We start from the raw sequence: 25,395 nt of genomic DNA, 5'->3' as shown, positions 1-25,395 counted from the left end.
GTAGAGGAAGGGTGATGAGAACAGGAGAATGCTGAGAAGAGGAAGTCTAGTCTGCAGTTGTCACCCAGACTCAGAGGAAGCAAGATAGCAAGATGTGACTGCCTCGCCAAAAAAGATACCAAGCCACATGGCTAACTAACACAGACAAGAATTATGGGCTAATATAAGTTTTATAAGAGTTAATAAGAAGCCTGAGCTAATAGGTCAATCAGCTTATAATTAATGTAGACCTCTGTGTGTTTCTTTTGGGACTGAATGACTGCAGGACCACATGGGACATTGAACTTGGCCAACAAAAACTGACTCCCACAAGTTGTTCTCTGATTTCTGCATGCTTGAACATGCACACATGTGTGTAAACACACACACACATATGCAAAGAAATTACTGAAAATGTCATTTTAAAAAGTGTTGAGATTTTTGGGGGAAAGCTGAGAAGTGTGCTCTTCTTTTTGTGACTTTCTATATAGTCCAAGTTGGAAATGATACCTTTAGGTTTGACTAACTCAATGTTAACCTTAGTATTTGAATGCTGATTTTAACATTGGTATTGATTCTGCACAGGAGCACAACCTAAAAAATATTTCTTTGTTTTATTCTCTTACAAATAATTATACAATTTTCACCTTCCAGGGACTTCAACATCTTCATAACAACAAAACTATCCACCGTGATGTCAAAGGGAATAACATTCTGTTGACTGCGGAAGGTGGGGTGAAGCTGGTAGATTTTGGTAAGTTTTCCTGGAAGTGCATAAGGAGCTAGCATGATTTTTATCATTTTCCAACAGGTTTGCCTTTCTGAGTTGAGAGTAGGAAAACAAATTAATATCTTTCAGTTAATTTGGCAAATGAACCTCCCGACTACCAAGTCACCCAGTCTAACCCCAGATCACATGTGTATATATTTATATGTAGTTTATCCAGCAGGCCAGACAGCATCCCAAATGGTTAAGCCTATTCTGAGAGGTCACTGACTAGCCTCTGTTAGTGATTGCTTTATGAAGGGACACATGTTCAAGTCCAGGATTTTGAATGAGAGGAGATCCTTAGAGGTAAACAGGAGACATGTGAAAGATGTTCTTGAGATTCCGTATGTCTTAACATGATGCCCCAAAGGCCTTTGTTCACCTTTGTGACCAAGGTACTCTCCTGAAGAATCATTACCAGGACATAAAATGATGACAACAATGATGACGACAACGATGGTAATGATGATGCTGACATGTATATATGCATACATATGCATGTAACAGTAATAATGAAAGGAATTGTGAAATTGGAAGGGGAGGGAGGAGTTGAAACTAGAAGAGGGAGGGACAAGAGTGATGTAAATGCAGTGCTCACCTATGAATAACTCAAAAATATAAGCCTAAATAAAAATAAGGATATTTACACTTCATCTCCTATACATTGCTATTGGCATAGTAACTATCTGACGCATGGCTCTTCTGTTATGAAATAAGAATTCCCAAGTCTCCCTTTATGTTTCTAATAAATAGCTTTTTACTACAGCAATGTCAGTATTATTTTAAATATTATAATATAAATACATATAATTACACAAAAGTAGGACTTAGCTTGCTAGTACCAACCATAAACATAGTGTGTTTGAGAACAGTTTTTGTGGTTAAGGGAGACATACAATCGTGGAAAGCCACGAGACCCCTTAGAGAGCTAGGAGACTAGTGAGCTGGTCAAAACTTTTAATGAGGTGCATCAGTGGTCATGGGTGCATGGTCAGTCAATAAACAAAATGAGCTCCCAAGAGGTAAATTCTTTAGGCAGGTCAGCTAATGTTGAAAAAAAAAAAACAGTCCTTATCTAGAATAGAAACTGAAAAAGAGACACGGTTTAAAGACAGCCCGCAACTTCCCTCTCTGTGGAATTTTCCCTGGGGAATGTCCTCTCTAATAGGACACTTAGCATTTTGGCACAGGAACACGAGAGGACATCTCGTGATTTATTTAGACATCGTTCTTATGACAGAGTAGTTTATGCCTTTAAGTCTCTCATTATCCACATGCCCCATTTTATATTAAGTCCCCAGTGTGTGATGTAGGTCAAAGAGAAGTCGTGACTTAGTCATTAATAAGCCACTTGTTAGGATCAAATGAGGAAGGTGCGCTTGAATTTGGAGACTAGAAGTACCCCTTTCTTTCTTCCTAAGCATTCAGAAAGAGCCATTAGTAGGTGGGACAGGCAAGCACTGGAAAGGGGTTCCTTTTCACACAACGTATGTCCCGACAGAGGTCAGGAAGGTGTCCACACTGGGAGGAGGTCAATTATGGTGCCATAGGATGGGGTCTTGGGTTCCCAAGTAGAAGGAGCAGGTCATCTTTGAGGGGTGGTAGGGGTGGCGTCAAGTGGATTTTCAGGCCTAAAATGAGGTGAATGCAGCATCTGCGTGAGGTGGGGGCGGGGCCGGGGGCTAGAGACTGCAGCCTCGATATCCTCAGGAAATTAACCAGGACTTTTGCCCGATTGAGAAAGGAATTACAAATACGGAGAAAGATAAATATATGTGTAAGTGTCTAAATAAATATAATAATAAAAGCCCCATGCTCAGGAGAAGTCAGCTAACACAGATTAGATAGCTTTCATGTATCTTTTTTAGGAGAAAGAATGTAAAGTTGGGTGTTTAGGGAGGTGGGGGAGGATCTGAGAGAAGCTGGGGGAAGGGAATGTATGTGATCAAAATATATGAAAATTTCAAAGAGTAAATAAAGCCATTATCTTAAAATAAAGAATGTGTATTATGAAATCATATATGTGTCTATTTCCTTACCATCTCCACTAATGAGGTGCTCAGCTCTTGTCTGAATTTGGCTTAAAATAGCAATTCTCAACTAAGCAGAAGTCAGGGCCTTTAGAGCAAGAACTGTTTTAGGGTTGTATCAGACAACCCTACCTGGTACCTGGGACCTACCTTGTCCAAAATGTTAAAACTTCTCAATGAGTGAGGACCCATGTCAAAGGAACACAGATGTCAACTTGGAGCAAAATCCACTCATCAAAACTGAGATCATTTGAGCATTAAAATGATAATTATGATGTAACCATAGAAATCCATTGAACGAAACACAAGTCCATTAGTCCACACTGGCACACATGTGTGCTTGAATAGATGAGAGACACAAAAACCTCCTGTCACAGCTAAAGACAGAAGGAATAGTGGAGCTCCAAGTCATCATTTATCTGTCACCATAGTGATAACTAATTTATCAAATAGATGCCTATGTTAGTGGGTCAAAGTTTGAATAGAAATAGGATAGTCTCAGACATGACACACCTGTCCACAAAGTGTTTATTAGGCAAAAAGGTAAGAGAGAAATTTTTGGAGGAGACATCTACAGACAGGTGTCAATCAAGGCAGAGTGAAGATGGCTGGTCACAGGAAGAATGGAAGCCGTTGACCTGACAGGATGAGTCCTGTGTCACATCCATTGTATTCCTGGCAAAGCTCAAATTATGACTTAATTTTCACCAGTTCAAACTGGAGAATAGTGTATGAACCAACAGGCCTAAAATTTGGCAAATGCCCAGGTTTTGAGATTCAAGGAACGATGGAGGAGCTGGCCAGACTGCAGATCATAGAGACAGGGCAACACAAGAAAGGAACATGATCTTGGTGCATTTTGTTTTTGCTGTAATTTTGGTAGCATTGTTGAAACTTGAGGTTTGTAGATTACATGATAGAATTTATGAGTTAAAACCTAACAATTTTGATGATTACAAAGTAGGAATATCCTTGTTTGTAGTAATTACAGACTATTTAGGGATCGGAAAGGCATTGTTTTGGGCCATCTACTACCAAATGAGGCAGGGCATTAAAAAACAAAAGCCAAAATGAAATGGAAACCTTGTATCTCTTTTGCCAACTTTTCACCAACTCTGGAATTAGGTCAAAATAAAAATGTAAGGCCAGGTGTGGGGGCTGTCACCTTTCATCCTGGCATTTGGAGGCAGAGGCAGGGACAGATAGATCTCGGGCTCTTTCTGTGAGTTCTAGGTCAGACTACATAGAAAGTTCTACATAGAAAGTTCCAGGCTAATCAGGGCTTAGTAGTGAGACCCTGTCTCTAAGAACAACAATGACAACAAACAAAAACAGCAAAGCAAACAAAGGAAACCAAAATTTCCCTTCAGTCTATGTGCCTGCTGGTCATCCTCTAGGGTCTTTACAGGAAGGAAGCAGAACTCGTTTGGCTCCTACCAGGAAAGCTCAACTGTATCCAAACCTTCCAATTTTCATTGATCTGGGAATATCTGAAAGTTCTTCCTCATTAGGGGAGGATAATTTTGCAGATATAGAATTATTAAACAGGAGAGTTCTAACCATTTCAGTCCACTAACTCTGGCTTCACACTTCCTGCAGAGAGATGAACTCCCAATCTTGTCGTGGGTCCGCTATGTGAAGTCAGTTGTCTCATTCTGTTCCAAGGTTCTGTCTCAGATAGTCTTGTGGAGGTGGGAGGCAGGGCAGTGTCCTTTATCTCCCCTTACTTACAGTTTTTTGACTTTTATATGTGCTTACATTTGCCATCCATAGGATTTAGAAACATTTTGGCCATTGTGTTTTGAATAATCTTCCCCCTTTCTCTTTCCTCCTTGGATCCTACTGTGCATGTATGTGCCCGCATCTATGTGCCTCCATGAAGGCATCTCATGAATTCCTGGGCTCTGTTCACTGCAATCTTTCATTGTGTTCACATGATTGAAAATTTCAGTTGTCTTCCTTCAAACTCACTGATTCTTATACTTGCTCAAATCTTTAAAACTTGTCACTTAAGAGTGTGTTTAGTTCCTTTTCTTTCATGACTTTGATGAAATATCGACAGAAACAGGCTTACATTTTAAAAGCACACCCATGGTGGTAAAGGCACAGCAGAGGACACGGTGACAAGAATATACAGGGGGAATTCTCACACCCAGGTAGACCAAGAAATAGAGGGCAAGAAACACTAGCACCCTACTTACTGTCTCCTTTTGACCTTTCTATGCAGCTTGGCACTGTGGCCCATACTACAATGCCACCTACATTTAACCCAGACTTCCCTCTCTAGTCACACCTCTCTGGAAACACTCCATACAGACAACCCAAGGAGAGACCTCATTAATGTTTTAGGGCAGTGGTTCTCATGCTTCCTAATGCTGTGACCCTTTAATACAATCCCTCATGGTGTGGTGATCTCCAACCATAAAATTATTTTCATTACTGCTTCATAGATGTTATTTTGGTACTGTTATGGATGGCAATTTAAATATTCGTGTTTTCCAATGATCTTAGGCAACCCCTATAAAAAGGATCATTTAACCCCCAAAGAAGTCTCAATCCATAGGTTGGGAACCGCTGCTCTAGGTATTTCTCAATTCAATCAATTTGACACTCAAAATTAACTATCACAATGAATTTCTTCTTAGACTTTTTTTAAGAATTGGTCTGCAGTTTCACTGAGACCCAAGTATTTCTGTCTTTATTTAGTTCTTTGAGCGTGTTTGGAGAGTCCTGCTCAAAGCCTTTGTTTAGCAAGCCCATCATCATTCTGTTCTTTCTCAGGCTGGCTTCTTGTGAGCTGATTTTCTTTTTCTTTGCCATTATTCCCTGTGTCCTTTGTACGCCTTTAGATTTGTTTAAGCTACTGAAGCTGGTTCTTTATGCCTGATGATAAAGAAGTTCTGAAAAGCAGACTCTTTCTTTCCCAGGTTTGCTGAGGTGAGCGTGCGCACACACGCTTTGCTTGCTTCTCTCTGCCAAGGGTCACCCTGAAATATAAACATAAAATCTTCTTAGGCTCTTTTCAAGCCTGTTGTCTGTGTTCTCATCTAAGTCCCCACCTTTGTCTTCATTTGCGTTTTCTTTGTCACAGCTAGGGATCAGATTGCAGGCCTTGTGTAAGACAGAGGAGCGCTCTACCCCTGAGCTATACTCCCAGCCCCGTGGGTACTTCTGAAAGTTCTAGGCTTTCATTGTTTTCATTTCAAAAAGGAAGAAGTTCAAGAGGAACACACGAGGTAAAAGTTGCCTTTAGTTTTAGACTTCAATAGAGTTGACCTTGCAGCTATAGCGGGACGGAAGGACTCCAAAGCCACAGTAGAGGTTCTTCCTAACCATCCAGAAAGAGATGCAGGGTGTGGTCTGATTTCCCCAGGACACAACATCTGGTTCTCTTAAAGCCGTCGCTAGAATGTCTATAACCTTACAGAACTCATTTCACAGATTTGACTCACAAGGCTGGGGACTCTTGGTCAGTCCTAAATTTGTAGCATAAGCTATGGCAGCAGTAGGGATTTGGAGAGTTGGGGGGAGTCCTGTAGTCTGGCAGTTTCACCCCTCCCTTGACAGAGCAATCTTTATTTTATAAAGACCTCCAGCTGATTGAGTAAGGCCCACCCACATTGTAGAGGCTTGATCTGATTGTGGTCCATAAGGGTAAATGCTGATTTACCCAAAAATCACCTCCACAGAAATATCCACAATACTGTTTGACCAAGTATCTTTGCACCATAACCCCATCAATTAGACACATGACATTAACCACCGCACTGTCTTAACCTCAACTGTAGAATGATACTCTTAGATGGTGTAAAGTATTTTATGGCCTCTTGCAATGAAAATTATATATATATATTGTAAAATTATATATATTATATAAAATAGTTTATAAAATTATATATGCACATACATGCATATATATTTTAATTCAACTCTCATTCATTCCATTTTATCATTGTTGTTTAGAATTTTGCTTTAACCATGTCTGTTTAAAACTCTCTGGAGATAACATATTAGATATTTCTGCCATCTCTCTGAAACCCTGAAGAAATTCCTGAACACCAGTATAAATCCTATGCATTTTTCTTCCTGAACCTGGGACTTGTGAAACAGGACCAGCCAGCAAGGCTTTTTTGCTGGGCCTAGAATAGCCTGAAAATTCCCCAGCAAAGCAAAAGGCTGAAGATCATTAGCATAAACCTGTACCGCCCCTGTGGCTGTGATTCTGAGCGGATTGTTGCCCCGCCTGTTCAGCGTGATCTCTGTTCAGCCTCCTGCTCCTTTCCTTAATGTCTCCCCATCCTAACTTTTCTGCCTGGAATTTTCCACCCTTCAGCGTCTTCTCTCTTGAGGTGATTATGTAACTATTCACTTTGGTGACTAATTCCTTTTGTTACTCTCTGGACTTTCCTAATCTTTTTACTTCCTGGGGCTACTGAACTCATGCTTTGGGTCCTTGTGGCTTTTTAAAGTAATTTATGCCAATTATCCATAGTTCTGTGCTTTTAATCTTCTTAGCAGTTTTTCTTGCGGGAATTTATGGTGAGTAAAAATGCAGCTCACCCTAAAAAAACTGCTTCTGCTCAGCTTTATTTCATTCCCTGGAAGTAAGACTTTGACAAGCTGTCTGTGGGGTTGAATCTTGGTCAGTGAAATGATCTTGAGGCATAATGGGAACTGGAGAAGCATCTCGAATGTGGGCTCTGACATTTGCCTCCTTGGGTCCTGCTGTCTCAGAATGGGATGTGCTCCTGTTTCTAATGTCACAATCACCTCATATTCTCGAGAGCACCTTTCTCACACAGTTGTATTGTTCACTTATTTGTGTGTTTGTTTTCTTTGTTTACCAGAGTTTACTCCTGAAGGAGTGATGTGTAACTTGTTTTTCTTAAAGATCTTCGGTGACACCAAATGATGCAAGAGTCTCCAAGGGTGTTGTAGTCTGTCACCTGAGCCCTGCCAGTGGTCTTTGTAGGGGATACCAACACCGGGGTGTGTGCAAACTACTGTTCACATTCAAGAATAGTTATTCCTCTGTTAAGTTATTATTATAATGCCATCCTTTAAAATAGCTGTCAGTAGAGAGAACCCCTCTGTTTCTACAGGCAGTGTCCCTATTTAGACTTCTTTTTTAATCATTCAAGCTATTTGATCAAAACCCTTGGAGGCCAACTGTTTGCCTCAGAAAATTCTTAATGCCACATGAATATAAGCTAGAAATGTAATACAGTTTCCAATAAGCACAGAGCCTCTCGGCCTTAAAAATTCAAGATTGCCTATTGTCCTCATGAATTTGCTCTTTAAGATCTAAAGTCCTTGGGACTTTGTATTTAGAGTTCCTTTGTTCTAAGCAATATAAACTAACTCTGACCAGTGCTAAACCAGGATGCTGTGGACAGCACTGGCTGCTCAGGGAACTGAGGGAGAAGTTGAGGGTGTGGCTACTTTGTACCTGAGGAGGGAATGAACCTTCTTGCTGCCGGCTAAACACTAATACTTTGTTCTCTTAAGTGTCTCTATTCAAAATTTCACATTTTTAAGAAACATAATAGAATGCCAGGATCATATGCTATGCCTCCATATTGTGTCCTTAGCGTTCTTCCCATTTACATTCCTATGTCGTGTAGAAGGATGTTCCTTGAAAGCCAGCTTTGTGTATAAATTCTAACACTAGCTCAGATGTGACCACTTACCAAAAAAATGCCACTTCTTGTGGCATAATCTTTATGTCTAGAAAAAAATGTTAATTAGCTTAAAAAGTCACTTTCCTACTAGGAACAAACCTTGATTTTTATTTTGTTAATTGTGGCCTTTATTTTTTATTCTCTTTCTCTTTATATATCACTTTGATATATAAACTCCTAAGCTATATTTATCAAATAGTGGCAAAAATAATAACCAAGGATTAACTATAACTTAGCTTTTCTTAAGTAATTGAATACACTTAGAATAAGTTTTAGAAAATTTATATTCATTTTAAATTAAAACTTCTTTTGAAATTCCATCTATATAAATTGCTATACTATAATGTAGTCCAATTTTAATTACACTGACTTTAGTTCATAGATGATATGAAACAAAATAGAATGCTTAGAGTCACGTTTAATTTTTCTCGTTTATAAAATGTATGGAACAGAGGTAGAGGCTGAATTTTGGAAAGAATGTATTATGGGTTAATGTCCTTATTGCACATTCTGTTGGGAAATATTGATGATAAACTTCAAGAATTTTTTAGATAATTGCCCTGGAATTTGAAAAAAAATGATATATAGTAAAGATGTTATTCTTTAATAATTAATATTTTGCAGGCAAGCTTTAAAGAGACTAAATTAGAACCATATTTATGCCCAGCTATACAAGTTCATTATGGAAAGCAACTGACGTAGAACCAGAGCCTAGTCCCTCCCAGACTGGTCAAGACTTCTCTCACAGAAGTGTCCATTTGACCAAATCAATTTAATTTCACAGTAAAAAGCAGATGTTATCTTAAGAGAATAGTGTCTTAATTAATACTTTCCTCTGCTGGGCTCATCAGATAAACAGCAAGAGAGCGGCCTCCTTGGGACTCACTGAGGAGGGGACTTGACTAAGCAGGGACACCAAGAGTGAAAGCTTAGGGCTTAGGTGGAGTCCCTCAGAGTCCAGAAGCACTGCGACTTGGGAGGCATCTACATGAGGAGTAGTTATGAACACCAAGGGAGAGATCTTAATCCACATTCGGAGTTGTTTCTAACTAGGCAGAAGTAATAGGATGATGATCAGAGCGTTTGGCTAAACCTGTTCATTATAGTTTGTAAGCTCTCTAAAGAAAAAAAAATGGATTCTAACTGGATGGTAATAAGTGTACGATGATATGTGTATCTCAGCAAGTAAGAGGAAGCAGCTGTCAATGCTTTAATCAACATAAAGAAACATTAGCCATCAGAGGAGATAAATATGTTTAAGTTTATTTAAACATTGTAGTGTGTGTGTGTGTGTGTGTGTGTGTGTGTATACATTGGAACATCATGAGGTTTCTCATAAATGTGCATAATTTTGTGGGCTTTCATTCAGTTTGAAAAAATTTAAATTTTAAAAAGTAGCAGGTGCTATTGCAGGTGTTGGTTTATGTAGAGGAAGGTAGGTTGAAACGTTCAGTCAGATGACATATAACTTGAACAAGGTTAGCAAAGTAATTGTATATGTATTTTTAGTTCAACTGCTATGGGCATATAACCCTATAAAACATTATTTGGTTCACTAAAATTTGTTCAGGGGAAGAAAGATGATAGCAAACGCTATTCAAATAATAAATACAAATAAAACTATGTGATACAAATAGTTTACCATGTAGACTATCAGAAAAGATAGAGAGCACTGTAATTGGGCAGGACACAGCATGAAGAAAGTTAAGCCTTGAAGCAGGGCTTACAGTTGGATAGAATTTGGATATGGAAAATAAACACAGGAGGACCAATCTGCATTTTGGATAGAGACCCTGATTGGGCTCCTTAATGGTAAGGTTCAAGTCCAGTGGAAGCTCAGACTTCTGATGTGAATTTGTAAGAACATAGCAGCTAGAATTGCTTACATGAGTGGTTAATGCAGGAAACCGTCTCCTCTCTTCTCTCTAGGTGTGTCTGCACAGCTCAGCAGCACCCGGCACCGCCTCAACACCTCCGTAGGAACGCCATTTTGGATGGCTCCTGAGGTCAGAGAGTTTTGAAGGAGACAAGTTCTCCTTTTCACGTGTGCTTTTTCTCCCTAAATGTGCTGGAACATATCGCAAGAGAATGTTTTTTTTCTGTTGTTTTAATGTGGGGTTTGTATGTGAGCAAGAAGGAACAGGGGGAATTTTGGGTAAACTTGCTGTGAAAGAATATGTAAATAAATGAAAGATGAATAAGCAAATTGGATGAGGTAAAGAGACTTCTTGAAAGCTTAATTTTTCTTGAAATTCACTTTTAGTTGTCAAGCATGTGTCCGTAGTCTAGCCATTTGCACGCTGTTTTATCTTTACTCTTTATTACCATTACTGCACTTCCATTATTATTCTTCGGTGTTTTGATATCAGGTCTCTGTATCCTCTTCCTTCATTCTTCTGAAGGCTAGCATTACAGTTGTCACCGTTGGTCTGAACCTCTAAAAGGGGCAGTCTGAGCTCACCTCAGACAGGACTCTGACCCAGTAAACACTCAGCATCTTCAGAAACCATGTGAAGTGGGTTTTTGTTTGCCAGGAAAAGCCATTGCTTTCCTGTTGGATCCTACAACCGCCAAATCTGGATAGGGCATCTGGTTCTCTATTACCTCAAACAAGTCTCCAACAGATCAAAGCCCTATGCTAGTTCCCAGGTTGTTTCAGCTAAGCTGCCCTCCTCCTCCCACACCATAACCCCTTCAATTGGCAAGACCTCCCCCATACACACACCATTTTCGCTATCTTCTCTGCTCCTGAGAGATGGCCATGCCAGTCTTCAGTCTGCTGCTCTCCGTCTGTCCTTTTTCTCTGCCCCACCCCATCACACACACACACACACACACACACACACACACACACACACACACCCAAGAGATAGCATTAGCAGATTGATCCCCATTAACCTTTCTTTCTACTTATGAAGCAGTCTAACTCAATGGTTCACTATGCCCTCACTTACATCCACTATTTGGCTACATTTTGTTTTTAAATAATAATAAACATTTTAAGAAAACCCTTGACCTTGTTAGATTAGATCCAGGTCCATCAACCCATGTGGTGAGTTCTTATGTTAAATCACCAGCCTGGGAACTAAGTGCAACTTTAGTAGATTTTTTTCTCACTGTTACCTTAGGGGACTAGTAGATAAACTCCTAAAGCAGTTGAAAGTTCATGAATTAAACCTTCTCCCAACAGCCCCTATTTAATGCTTTTAATCTTTTTAATTATATTGATCAGTAAAGAGCACTTAGTTTTGAAAACGCTCTCTGTATCTATTGGGAAAGCTTTACTATTTGTACGTGACGTTCAGGCAGCAAAGGGAGAAGTGGTTCCAATGCTATATTAATACTGCAAAAATCTTCCAATTAAATTTGTTTGGAAATGAAATCCTGGTGTGCTATTTCTGTTTAACTATCAATTCAATTATTACTTACTTTTGAAAAGTTAAAACATAACAAATAGGAAAAGGATACAATTTTAATAAGTGTTTTTGAACTTCAAATGGATTAAAAATCTTTTTTAACAGGGACCACATCTGTGAAGAAATGAAGTCAGAGTCATGCAAAAGTCAGCACAAAAGTCAAGGAAAATAATCCGAAATAAGAGCCTCTTCAGAATTTGTTCTGATAAAACATCAGTATTTTAAATTTTTACAAAATGAGAAGTCAATGAAAATGTAATTCTGTGCCAAATATTATACTTTATTTACATATATTCATACTTAAAGCATAAGGTGATTGAAGTATTATATGAGAAATATTTAGGCTTTATATTTTATGTTAATTTATAGTAACAAGATCACAATTATACATTTGCTTGTCTGTAGTAGGAGCAGTCCTTCATATGTGACTGCCAGTCACTGTTTTCATGCCATTACCTTGTGACTGTTCTCTTCTCTCTGCCATATGTGCTCTCTGATCATGAAGAACATGCTCTGAATAGCCAGCTTTCTACCTGCAGGGTATCCCACATGCCCCATGTTGTTAGTAATAGCGTTTCTGCTGATCTGGAGATGCTGCTCTGTGCAGAACACTTACTCGGCATGCATGAGGCCCTGTTTCCAAGAAACCGGGGTAATCAAAGCATTTAATGACACATTTGTAAGAATTAGAAGGAAATAGATAAACACATACAATATGCTTATCATTAGGAAACATCATTGTGTTTCAAAATTAATCACTTGGAAAGGGAACATTCTTTGTTAGCATTTCAAATTTTAATTCTATTTTAAAGACAGCATGCTTTGGCTACACAGAGCCATTCTTTCCAGTCTAGATTGAAGGATCAAGTGACCACAGCAAGTAACCAAACAACTTACTATACTAATTTAGAAAATATGCATGGTTTGTGTACAGATCCAAGGACACCAGGAATATTTTAAACAACTAGAAAGCAAATCTACCCAAAACTACAGGAAAGTGTCCCAAGGTGTGAAGCCAGACAACTGTGTGTTATCCTAAAAGACATGTATTATCCTGATGCAACAATGTTACTAAAAACAAATAAATAAAATAAAAGGCTATTTTAACCAGGCAGGGTGAGATGCCTCCAGGAAGACTGAGACCTGAGATATATAACAAGATACCTTAGGAAATACAAGAAGGATAGAGGAGACTTCGTGTTCTAAAACCAACTGTTTATCAAACAAGAATGGAGGGAAGAATGCAAGCCCGAAGTTCCATTTCTAGCACACACAAGCACAAATTACATAAAGACCAAGATGTATTAGGCAACAGAAGAGAAAGTTCATATGTGACCAGTGTGTCTGTTTTACTTTTCTGATCCTCAGGCAAGCTTTATTTATTAAAATACATGTGAAATGCCATTAAATGTGTGTTTTCATGGCTTTGGAGAGACATGCATGCACTAGATTCAGTTTTTCACATACACAATTCTGTGGCTGTCAATAGACAGAACTGCTCCATCATCTCCATAGTCTAAACTGAAACACTTTTTATGTTCCTAAAAGAAATGTTTTACCATGTGTTTCCCTCATACCTCCCCTGTCCTAGTCCAGCATTAATCTAGTTTTAGATGTATGAATTGATCTATTCTGAACAGCATGTATCAGTGGAATCTGAGCATGTGTCTGTTATATCTGGATTTTTTTCTCTGGTTCATTTACAGGGTTCATTCTTGCTATAGTACTTGTATACTCCTATGGATAAATAATATTTCACTATTTGTATATACTACATTGTGTATACCCATTCTTCATTGAAGAGACACTGGGCTTTCACTCTTTGGGCTGTTTATGAGTAATGCTGCCTTAATACTTACCACATGAAATTTTGAAGTAAAACCTAAGACTCCCATGCTTGATCCTAGAACTTCAGAGACTCAAACTATAAACACAAAAGATGACGGAAAAAGAAAAGGCCACACAGCTATGAGACAGCAAAGAATATGGGGCAGGGACAAGGCAGGCAGATACTGACAAATACGGCTGATAGGCTTTGTTCCAGGCTGTAGGCAAGCTCACAAGAGATAAAAAGAAAGAAATAAGCAGACCAAAGTTTAAAGGCCAATGACAGACATATAAATGCATTATTCATGTGTGTATAGATGGTGGCTAGCATATCTATTGTTTATCTTTCATCTGCCATCCAGCTATCTATCTATCATCTATCATGTACCTACCATTTCCCCATCTTCCTATCCTCTATCACCCACCATCTGTTCATCTTCTTATCATCTGTCACTTACCCACATACCACCTATCAATATATCAATCATCTATTTACCTTTTTTTAAAGGCATTAATATGTTTATACTCAGATGTTCACTGTTATGGCTTTCAGTACAAGCTCTAAGGAAACTCATTCATCATGAAGAAGTAGTCTTTCCTGAATAGTGTATATGAAGGTTGACAACTCAACTCTTGGAGCCCACACAGGAATTTTTTCACTGTTTGCTGGAGTAACCAACGAGAAATGTCCCACAGAGACTACCGTACTATAGTTAAGTCCTGGGATTTTAAACTGCCGTCACCCTCAAAATTAATTTCTGTCTTGTGAGATGGCATTCACAAAATTCAAAACTTTTTAAAAATAATGGTTTCTAACAGCCAATAAGATGGCTCGGCAAGTAAAAGAGTTTGTCCTCAAGCCTGATGACCTGAGTTTAAACTGTGGAGCCCACAGGAGAGAAGTCCTACACATTGTCTTCTGAACTTCATACATGCACGGTCACACATACACACACACAATAATGCTTAAAAATAGTAGTTATCCCCCACTTGGCTAAAGCAGCATAATACATAACTATATTTTAAATATTTGTCCTTATCCCCTTAGATAAATGTAATTCTTATTCCTTATCAAGGAAATTTCTCTTGCAACTGATAAGGAGACCATTACAGAAAACCACACCAATCAAAATAATGGAGTCCAGACCCTTTGGGTACATCAACTAAAACACTCCTGCATCTAAGGCTCAAAGATTATTACAGAGAACTGGGTGGAAAGATTGTAAGAGCCAGAGGTGTAGTTGGAGACTGCTTATTCGTTCTTGGCTTTCCATACCCGAAATAATCATGCAGAAACTGTATTAACTAAATCACTGCTTGACCTATTAGCTCTAGCTTCTCATTGGCTAGCTCTTACCTCTTAAATTAACCCATTTCTATTAGTCTGTGTATTGTCACATTGTTGTGGCTTACTGGCAAGATTCTGGAACATCTGTTTCCTGTGGGCAGTTACATGGCTTATTGACTCTGCCTTCTTTCTCCCAGCATTCAGTTTAGCTTTCCCGCCTAGCTATATTCTGCTAAGCCACTGGCTGAAACAGCTTTATTCTTCAACCAATAGAAGCAACACATAGACTAAAGGCCTTCCCGCACACAGAAGAACAGGGATTTTGTGTGAGATTGTGCCTCTAATAATTTCAGAACCTCCACCCATCACCTCCACAGCATGACTGACTAACCATGAGCTGAACAAGGATATCAATAGACATGCAAAAGTGGACGGCAGGGCCACCACAACAGGTGACTAAGGAATGCTGGGAGCAGGAGAAATAGTCTTACCCAGAAAGAGACCAGCAATTGGTTATCTCAAGCCCTAAAAACATTCATACAAGTAACATTTTGCAGACTGAGAAGGGTGTATTTATATAGTTAGGAATATATGTGTATATGCATATACATATGTCCATGTAAAAATAACAGGAAAATAGGGCCATGAATTTAAAAGAGAACAAGGAAAGTTAGATGGGACAGTTTGGAGATGGGGAGGGAAGGGGAAAATGATGTAATTATACTATAGTCTCAAAAATAAAAGAAATAATAATAATGAATGTTTTCACCATGTGAAGCTAAATTTCCCTTCTGTAATCATTCATGATAACAATGAGCATTTATATCAGTGGTTTTCAGCCTGTGAGTTGTGACCCCTTAGGGGACTGTAAACCGAGGCTGCATGTTCATTTCTCAGCCGCCCAGACATAAATAATCACACAAAACTGTAATAATTACAACACTGTTTGGATGATGGCTCAGGCATATTTCTTGCTAGTTCTCACACCCTAAACTAACCAATTTCTATAAATCTGTGCATCACCATGAGGTTGTGGCCTACTGGTAAGGTTCCGGTGTCTTTCTCCTTCTGCAGCTACATGGTGTCTCCTGGACTCTATCTGCACTTTCTGTATTACTATTCAGTTTTCCCACCTGGCTCTATTCTGCCCTGCCATAGGCCAAAGTGTCTTCTTTATTAAGCAATGGTAATAAAACATATTCACACCATACAGACTGGAACCCTACATCAGGGGATGGCATATCAGATATTCTGCATACCAGATATTTGCATTATAGTCCATAACAGTACCAAATTACAATTATGAAGTAACAATGAAATGATTTTATAGTTGAGGGTCAGCACAACATGAGGAATTGTATTAAGGGATGACAGCATTAGGAAGGTTGATAGCCATTGATTTATAGGCTTCTTACACATTTAGAAATGTTATAAAGGAAATTAATACAATGATTTTCTGTATAATATCTTATTACAATATTGCAAGATCAGTCTCCTCCCCTTATTCTTTTGACTGTCACATTTGGTTAGTGGCAGTTGACTGCAATTTAAAAATTTAGTATGATTCAATAAGCCATTGTATCTTTCCATCGGTGTTTATTTTTATTGAGCTGACTTTTTCTTATTAATGGTTTTAGCCATTTGCATTCTTCCAAATTTTTCTCATTCAACCCAAGGTGCTTTTGCATTCTAATTGCCAGTAAGGTTAAAGGCTATTTAATTAAACTGCCCTCAAGTTTATTTCCCTTGATTCCTTCACTTTCAGTTCTCTGAGATCTATTTTTCTTTGCTGCTGGATGACTGCCACCTACCCTCCTCAGCTTTTTATTAAACAAGTATCTGACAGTCATTAGCTGTGTGTTTGATCCCATTCCACACAGGGCACCATTTCTTTCTTCTTTTTGATATAGTTTCTAAAGTATTTCTTGTCATAGGCCTTTTCTTCATATATCTGCAAACCTGCTATTTTATTATCTATGCTCAGAATAAAAATATTATGATTTATATGATTCCTTTTCCTTCGAAATATTGCTTTTTGTCTTTATCTTTCAACTTAACCAGTTTAAACACTTGGACTCTTCTCTGAACATTTCACTTGTTGAAACCTTGACACTTTACCTTTCTGCTCTTGTCTTCTAGGTGATTGCATGTGAACAGCAATTAGATACCACTTATGATGCTAGATGTGACACATGGTCCCTGGGTATCACAGCTATTGAGCTTGGTGATGGAGACCCTCCACTGGCTGAGCTGCATCCCATGAGAGCACTCTTCAAAATACCAAGGTCAGGTGACCAGCAGGTTCAAGATCTGTGACCCATTTTCTTTCTTTTTCTTGCAACTGATTTCTCATCATGGAAATACTCAGAAGTGTGCTGGAAAGTTTAAAGACAAAATTTCATGTAACCTAAGTTGTCTTTGAATTCACTATATAGGTAAAGCTGGCTTTAAATTTCAGATCTTCTTCCTTCATCTCTATTGGTGGGCTTACAGATATACACTACAATGGCCACCTTAAAGGTGTAGCCTTAGCTACCCTTTAACTGACCATTTGGTCTTTTTATCTTCAATATATACCTGCCAGCTTGCACCACTACAGCTGGCTAATTTCTCTATTATTTTAAAATATATACTGATAAGTTCTAGATGTCTCAGAAAACCAATATGAAAAAAGACTGTCCATCTTAATTATAGGTGACCTATTCTTAAAGACCTTAAAGATTTTTCCTGATCCCTTAATTCTAAGGAAAACACAGAGAGAGCTTGTATTGTCAGGGGGACAGAGAATGTGGTACATGATAGTCAATAATTACACACTCTGTTAATCAAAGGTTGTGATTTCAACATGTGAAGACATACCTGGAGTAGGAGGTGGGGCACTGAATGCTGTAAGCCTAAAGAAATAATGCCACCATGCTTATTCATTCTCAAGTGGATCCCTTTGGAATTGTTTATGTATAATTAAATGTTTCTAGCAACACACATTACAAGTTGTTTATTACTTTGAAATTTCCTGTGTAGTAGCTCTGAATTATAATATTTACATCATTCTGTTTTTTCAATATCCAGTATCTCAATTATAAAACATGCTGGGTTTTTTTTTTTTGACATGGGATAGAAACAAATTAGAAGAAAGAGAAATTCCTCTGTATACACGCTTAAAAACATTCCATTAAAATTTCAAAAATAGCAGAAATATGCTTTTTCTAACTTCTATAGTCATTCAGTATATAAGGTGAAACTATATATGCCCAAGACCACTTTAATTTTGTTATAAACCAACATGTTTAACCCCGTGTTATCATCTTGATAATAAGAAAACAAACAGGAAGAACACTGATCAGTTGTTCCAGGCTGACACTTAGTCTACCCAGTGTTCTGCAAAGTGCTTCGTACTAATTGTTTCCTATTATTTCTGCTGCTAGTGTGGCTTTAAAATGGAACCCTGAGAGCACTGGTTGAAGAAATATAACGAAAGGGCGAATCTGAAAAGCTACAGTTCTGAGTATTGTGAAATTATCAAACCTCGCTATACACAAAGCAATCCAATAGAGCTCACCACAGAAATTTTCAGTGGACAAGAAACAAAATAAAATTATTGACTGAAGAAAAGCAATTTTTTAAAAGTGCAGTTCAGCAATTTTAGTCCTTGGGACTGAAAGGCGCTTTGATGTGATCCCGTTACATGTGTAGCTGCGGTTGACGTTAATGAGCCTGTACCGACTGTACATTAATTTCATTATAAGCTGTTTAAGGAGCAATGCAGGACTGAAGACAAAGTATTTTCATCCCCTAATGGAAACAAAGAGCTGTTAGAATTAACATAAAGCGGCACTTCAGCAAATTTAGCCATCATGGTTGATCAATGTTGCTTGATTACAGAGGCACGGCAGCCTCACTGTCAAGTGCTGCTTCTTTGTGTACACAGATGCACCAAAAAGGAGAGATTTGTTCAGCTTAATAGACAAAAGGAATTAATAGCAAAATCTTTTAAGTGGCATTCAGAGCTCTGTCTCTAATGGTATTTTCCAGTTCTTCGCTTTTGTCACACCCAAACCCGTGCTTTCTGCCGTGTTTCTAGAAACAAAGGAGCAGCACCAGGAGGCATTGTGCCCTTCGTGCTGCAGCCTGCTACCTGCTCCAGTGCACCTCTGTGCACCACGGTTGTTCCTTGGGGACTTCTGTAGACCTCAGAGAGAAAACTCTTTCCCCAGTGTTTGATAAGTGTTGGCATTTTCTCCTAGGGATTTCAGGTAAAAGCCAGATGAGTCTTTGGGAGAAAATAATAAGCATAATAACAGGAAAATGGGTTATACATTAAATGCTTTCAGAGAAACTTCCTAGCTGTCATTTTATATAAAGAATGATGAATAGCTAATTACCTTTCTTGGAAATGGGAAAGGGGGTAATCTTTGATGGTCTGGGCAGAATCTGGGACCACAGTAATTCTTGGGTCTCAGGCTGCTTTCATAGTACCCCATCTGATCAGTGTCAGACTTCCAACCTTGATTCTTACTTTCCAGGAATCCCCCCCCTAAACTGAGGCAGCCGGAGCTATGGTCGGCAGAGTTCAATGACTTCATTAGCAAGTGAGTAGCAAGAGAGTCTGAGATAAAACTACAGGAATACCAGCCTGCTGTGGCTTTGGATGCTGTGAACGGAGGCCCCTGGCATCTGAATCCTCCTCTTCTTTCTTAACTGTTAAGCAGCTCCAAGGGTCTTCAGAAGTCTCTACCATTTCGAAAGAAAGAAAGAAAGAAAGAAAGAAAGAAAGAAAGAAAGAAAGAAAGAAAGAAAGAAAGAAAGAAAGAAAGAGGGAGGGAGGGAGGGAGGGAGGGAGGGAGGGAGGGAGGGAGGGAGGGAGAACTTGTATTATCTGTTAAGGGTTCAAGGAATTTACTCCTGCTTAAATAATGATCTCTGGGTCAAGTTCATTCACCTCTCTGGAACCAGGCTTCCAAGGACCCTTTATCATCCGGGAACATGTTCATCTGTCCAACTGCCTTTGTAGCGTTGCCCTCTGCTGCTCCCACCAGCTCACATCTATTACCTATGCAGTCAGTTATTTAACCCTTCATTTGTCTGCATCACTGGTTCTTACTGAACACCCGGATATATTTCATTGTAATCAGTGCACCTAAAGATCCTGTTTATCAAAAGCTTATGCCTTTGGAATTCGGAGAACAAGGTCATTTGATAGCTGTTTAAAAGAAGTGATTTGTCTCTACACAATTAGAAGTGAATCAGCCATTTAGAAAAATCAGATCCACTGAACTTTTCCATGATTTCTACTGTTCTTACCTTAAAGAAAGAAGGTAAGCAATGACTCCTTGTTGTGAACGGGAGGAAGGATGATGATCTTATGTGCTAATCCACTCTGCAAATGCAGCCAGGGCACATTGCTGTTGCTGGAGCCTATAGTCCATGACCCCAGAGAAGATAAATAATAAGGTGGACCCTAAGAAAAACACATATAGATTCACCTAGAAATGAAAAATAGACAAGATCGCCTGGCAAAATTGGGAGCATGGTGGTAGTGGGAAAAGTGAGGGCAGAAGGGGAGGAGGAGGGGAGAATGGGAGCCAGGAGGAGAACTTGAGCGAATGGGATAGTCGAGATGGAGAAAGGACAGAGATGAGAGCAAGGTAAGAGATACCTTGATTGAGGGAACTATTATGGGGTTAGCAAGAAACCTGACACTAGAGAAATTCCCAGGAATTCACAAGGATGACCCCAGCTAAGACCCTAAGCAATAGAGGACAGGGTGCCCAAACTGACCTTGCCCTGTAGTCAGACTGATAAATATCTTAAACATCACCATAGAACCTTCATCCAGCAACTGATGGAAACAGAGGCAGAGACCTGCAGGGGAGCACTGGACTGAGTTCCCAAAGTTCAGTTTAAGAGTGGGAGGAGTGAGAATATGAGCCAAAAGGTCAAGACCATGAAGGAGTCACCCACTGAAACAGCTTATCTGAGCTAATGGGAGGTCACCAACTCCAGCTAGACAAGGAAGGAACCAGCATAAGACCAAACTAGTCCCTCTGAATATGGGTGACAGTTGTATGGCTGGAGCAGACTGCGGGGACACTGGCATTGGCAACAGGATTTATCCCTACTGCTTGTTTTGGCTTTTCTGGAACCCATTCTTTTTGGATGGTTAACTTGTTCAGCCTTGGTATAGCAGGGAGGGCCTTGGACCTTCCCAAAGCAATGGCCTTGCCCTCTCTGAGGAGTGGGAACTGGAATTGCAAAATGATAAAAGATAGTTTGTTTGCTTTTTTAAAAAATAAAATAAAAGAAGGGAGTGGGAGGAGGGAAGGGGGTGGGAACTTGGATTGGTATTTTTTAAAAAAAATCTAATAAATTAAAAAAAATAAAAAAGAGAAACAAAACGTTTGTGGCAACTCAAAAGGGTTTGATAATTTTTAAGATTCCATGGCCAAGATACCATAAGCATTTGCTATGCATTCCTCAAATCTCTGGGGAAACCACTGACATGGCTGATATGTCCCACATCATCATCCAGTCTACAAGTCTCAGTGGATCCAGCTTGGCTGACTCAATTCTCAGTTCCCTCCTGAAACTCACTGCCCATCTTCCCCAGGCGATTAGTAGTCCATCCTGTGTGCTGTTCTCTTCCTCTCCCAGTGGTCACATTTCCAATTCTATTGGGCTTACCGTTTCTGATGTCCTTCTGTCTAGCTGGACAATAAGCAGCCCTAGAACACGGTCGCCTTCCCTGTCACTGCCACTTCTGAGTCTAGCAGAGCCAGATAGGCATCGGCTATTTGGCAAAGCTGAGCTTGAATAAAATCTGTCACTCTTCTTAGTACATACGCAAAAGTGCTATAGATGTAAAAACTGCTTCTCTCTGTTCAATCAAATGAAGCCGAAGAGCACCTGTTATAGTTTCTAGACAGCACCAACCTCATCCCACAGCGTATTTTAGCATCCCTAGGGAAGGCTTTTGGTTAGCTCAATGAAATAAGTTGTCAAATAATCAACCTGGGAGAATCAATGATGCTGATTACTGATGGCACCGACTGAGCCAAGGACTGGCTGGCAGCTGCTGCTCCTCCTCCTCTTTGCTGTCATTCCCCTCCTTCTCCTCTTTAAACCCTTGCTCCCCTTTCTCTTCCTCCTCCTGTTCCTCCTTCTTCCCTCCTCCTCTTCCTTTTCTTCTTGTTTTGAGGCACTGCAGTTGAATTTAGGGCCTCACATGTCCTAAGAAAATGCTCCTCCACTGAACTACATTCTCCAGTCCATTTGTATTATATTTTTTGTTTGTGCTTAAGTTACCCAGTATGGTCCTAAACTCTGCAACCTGACTGAAGTCCTATGATTTTGATCCTGTACCATCAGACCCAGCTTCTGTTTGCTTGTTTTTTCTTATTGATTTATGTTGATATCCCCAGATAATGGTCCAATTTTTCACCATACTATATGTCAGGGTCAAGATACTATAGAGCACATTGAGCCATTCATGTGGTGCTTGTAACCCTCATGACCAGTATGCTTTCAGTACAATGCATCCCTACCTTGACAAGCACGAGAAAGTCACACTGACCTGGAATCTTCTCTACCAATCAATCAAGGGATTTTAGCCCTCAGTGACCACTAAAAACTGGTCAAATCCTTCTTACAAATATTTGAAGACAGCTGCCAAAGCTGAATAAACATTCTACGTTTATTCAAATTTTTTTTGTGATACCATCCTAGGCAAAAGTGTTTACTAACCTTGTCCTTCCTCATGAATATGTCATGGTTGATCCTGTCCACAAGTGTGTTAGTGCTCATTGGAAAATCTGCCACATGACCTCCTGAAATACCTACTGGCATGAAATCCTTTTTATTGAGTTACCAGAAATATATTGATTAAAAAGTCTTAAATGCATAGCGAAATGAAATGTAAGAGTTTGTGTTAATTTTATATAAACATTAAGGCTTCCAATCTTGAATGACTTGGAAAGGAGACTTTGAAATGGAGACAGAGTTTGATTATCACTATGCAGCACTGCTTGCTGGGAAATGAACGGAAGTGGTATTGGGTAACCTGTGGCATTACTGCAGTATGATCCCTTACAGACATGGGCACTGTTGTAAACATGTATCACATTGCCATCTCATGTTTTTGAGATGTGCTTTGAATTGACATTTGGAGAAGCATCAAGTCTGAATAGAAGTTTTTAAAAATCTGAATGATAATTTCAAAACTCTAACTTACTTAATAGTAATATATTCCTTTTTGCCAATACAGATGCCTGACCAAAGATTATGAAAAGCGTCCAACAGTGTCGGACCTTCTGAAGCATCAATTCATTACGCAGATCGAGGGCAAAGATGCAATGCTGCAAAAACAACTAATGGAATTCATTGACATTCATCAGTCCTTGGGAAGCACAGAAAAGGCCAGGTAACTAAGCGGTATCTCAGGTTTCAAAAGCAAAGTGTCTTAAGATTCCATAAAGGTTTGCTATGCAATAGTTGCTACAATAAAAGAACTCATACGTTCTCAGGGTGACTTGAATTTAATGGGATATTTACATGGAAAGCAAATGTCACTTGTTGAGTCCAGGTCCCATCCCCCATATTGTTGATAATTCTGGCAGCATTTTAAAATGACTTTATCAGAACAAAAATCATAATTTATAACAGATAAATGGCACTATCATATATGTTGATTAACAATAATGTGTATAAATCATTATTCTGCATATAATTTTGTGGAAACAAACGGGACTACATACGAGGTTTTGCTTATTGATACATAGTTGTTGCTTAGCCCCAAAATGCTGCCTACCTGTCTTTGGGGCACTATGTTAATTGTCCCTCTTGACTCGTAGATGCAGCTGAAGGTAGCAAATCAGACAACTTTGAGACAAATGTCAAAGGATCTACAAATGAAAGATAAACTTAAACTTGTTCCGCCATTTGGTGCTACAGTGCCTGGTCTGGGCTTCCAGCTGTTTATCAGCTGTGGGACTTTGTGCTGTATAAAGTGACACAGAAAGGATTTTAATTTTACAAAACAGAACCATGAGCTAAGAAAGCAGGGAAATCAATAGGAAGTAATAAAAGGCCTATGTTGATCGCTACTGGAGGAAACTGAGTGCAGGGCACTTAAGCTCACGCAACAGATGCCACAGTGCGGAGACATTGGATGCAGATGACACTGGCCTTAAGATCTCGTTCTGAATCCACAACACCATTTGAATTTCCAAAGAATCATCATATAAGCTTAGGTTATTATTTCTGGAAAGTAGGTTTTCATGTGGTTCCTTCTTTTGATATCTAGGGAAACTGCATCCTGCTCAAGCCACACTTAGCATGACCTCACAGTCTGGTACTTTTATTGAGCATCTGCGTTCTTTACCATGACATTCACAGGGAATGAATTATGGGGGTCTTCACAGGCAACAAAGTTCTTGGACACTCAACTCCCTTATGTAATAAATAATCTATGTACCACCTCCTATATATTTAAATGAACTCTAGGTTCTAATACATATAAATGCTAAGTAATGGTTGTTATACTATATCCATTAAGAAATGATTACATGAAAAACTATTAATACAAGTTCTGTGCAAATGCCATTTTTCAAAATATTTTCAATTTGGATTGATTGAATCTATGAATTCAAAACCTGTGTCTATAAAGAGCCATATGTATGTGGGAGTTACACAAACATGGTACACATGATGTATTATATATAAAACAAGTTATATATATAAAATGTATCACCTAGGCTGTCCAACTATAATGTTGGTGGTATTCCCAAACCATGGATGGTAGTGTAATGCCTTGTGTTTATTCACATAGTGTAGAAGGTAGTTGTGTATTCTGCTAGAGGCATAATGAATTTAACATGCCAAGTAAGTATCAGTGTAGAGCAGGCAGTCTGATATAAGTAGTCTGTACTTTGAGGAATGAGATTCACATTGGAGATGACTTTGAGTCACTTGTGTTTGATGGCATAGCATTGAATGAGCTTACTGAGTGGGTGTCAACAATCAAAAGTGAAAACTGGAGGTGGTATTCTTGGAGAAACCCATACTTGGAGGTAAGAAAAGAGCTGGGAAATGGAGGACTGTGTTTCTTGGAGGAGAACCTAAGAGAAATGTGGTCTCTCACAAATCATGAAAGTCTTAATAGAAGAGAAAGTCGCCTTTGCCAATAGTGACAAACATGGAGTCTTCTAATGATTCTGTCAAGCACCACCTCACCAGAATGGGAAGAAACAAAGGAAAATAATGAGATAAAGATACAGGAATGTGGACTTGCTTAGAATAGAGCTGTAGAGGGGTGAGGAGGAGGAGAAGTTGGAAAGAAGGGGATCCAAGGACACAGCTTTTACAAGTGAGAGGTCTTAGAGTACTGGATGCTGATGGAAGGACTGGGCTA

General features: G+C 39.1%; 1 protein-coding gene across 1 annotated transcript in view; it reads left to right on the top strand.

The window, feature by feature from the left end:
* Nucleotides 1-25,395, top strand: part of Myo3a (myosin IIIA) — a 170,784-nt gene that overhangs the window by 24,462 nt on the left and 120,927 nt on the right. The window contains exons 4-8 of the mRNA XM_087896675.1: nt 634-733; nt 10,389-10,465; nt 17,130-17,275; nt 19,514-19,579; nt 23,251-23,406. Coding sequence (XP_087752801.1) covers nt 634-733; nt 10,389-10,465; nt 17,130-17,275; nt 19,514-19,579; nt 23,251-23,406 — 545 coding nt within the window. The remainder of the gene's footprint in view (nt 1-633; nt 734-10,388; nt 10,466-17,129; nt 17,276-19,513; nt 19,580-23,250; nt 23,407-25,395) is intronic.

The sequence above is a fragment of the Myodes glareolus genome, chromosome 14 (assembly GCF_982192425.1).
Source record: "Myodes glareolus chromosome 14, mMyoGla1.1, whole genome shotgun sequence".
NCBI classification, from domain to species: domain Eukaryota; kingdom Metazoa; phylum Chordata; class Mammalia; order Rodentia; family Cricetidae; genus Myodes; species Myodes glareolus.
The sequence above is the reverse complement of the archived record's forward strand: the minus strand, read 5'-3'. Positions and strand labels throughout refer to the sequence as shown.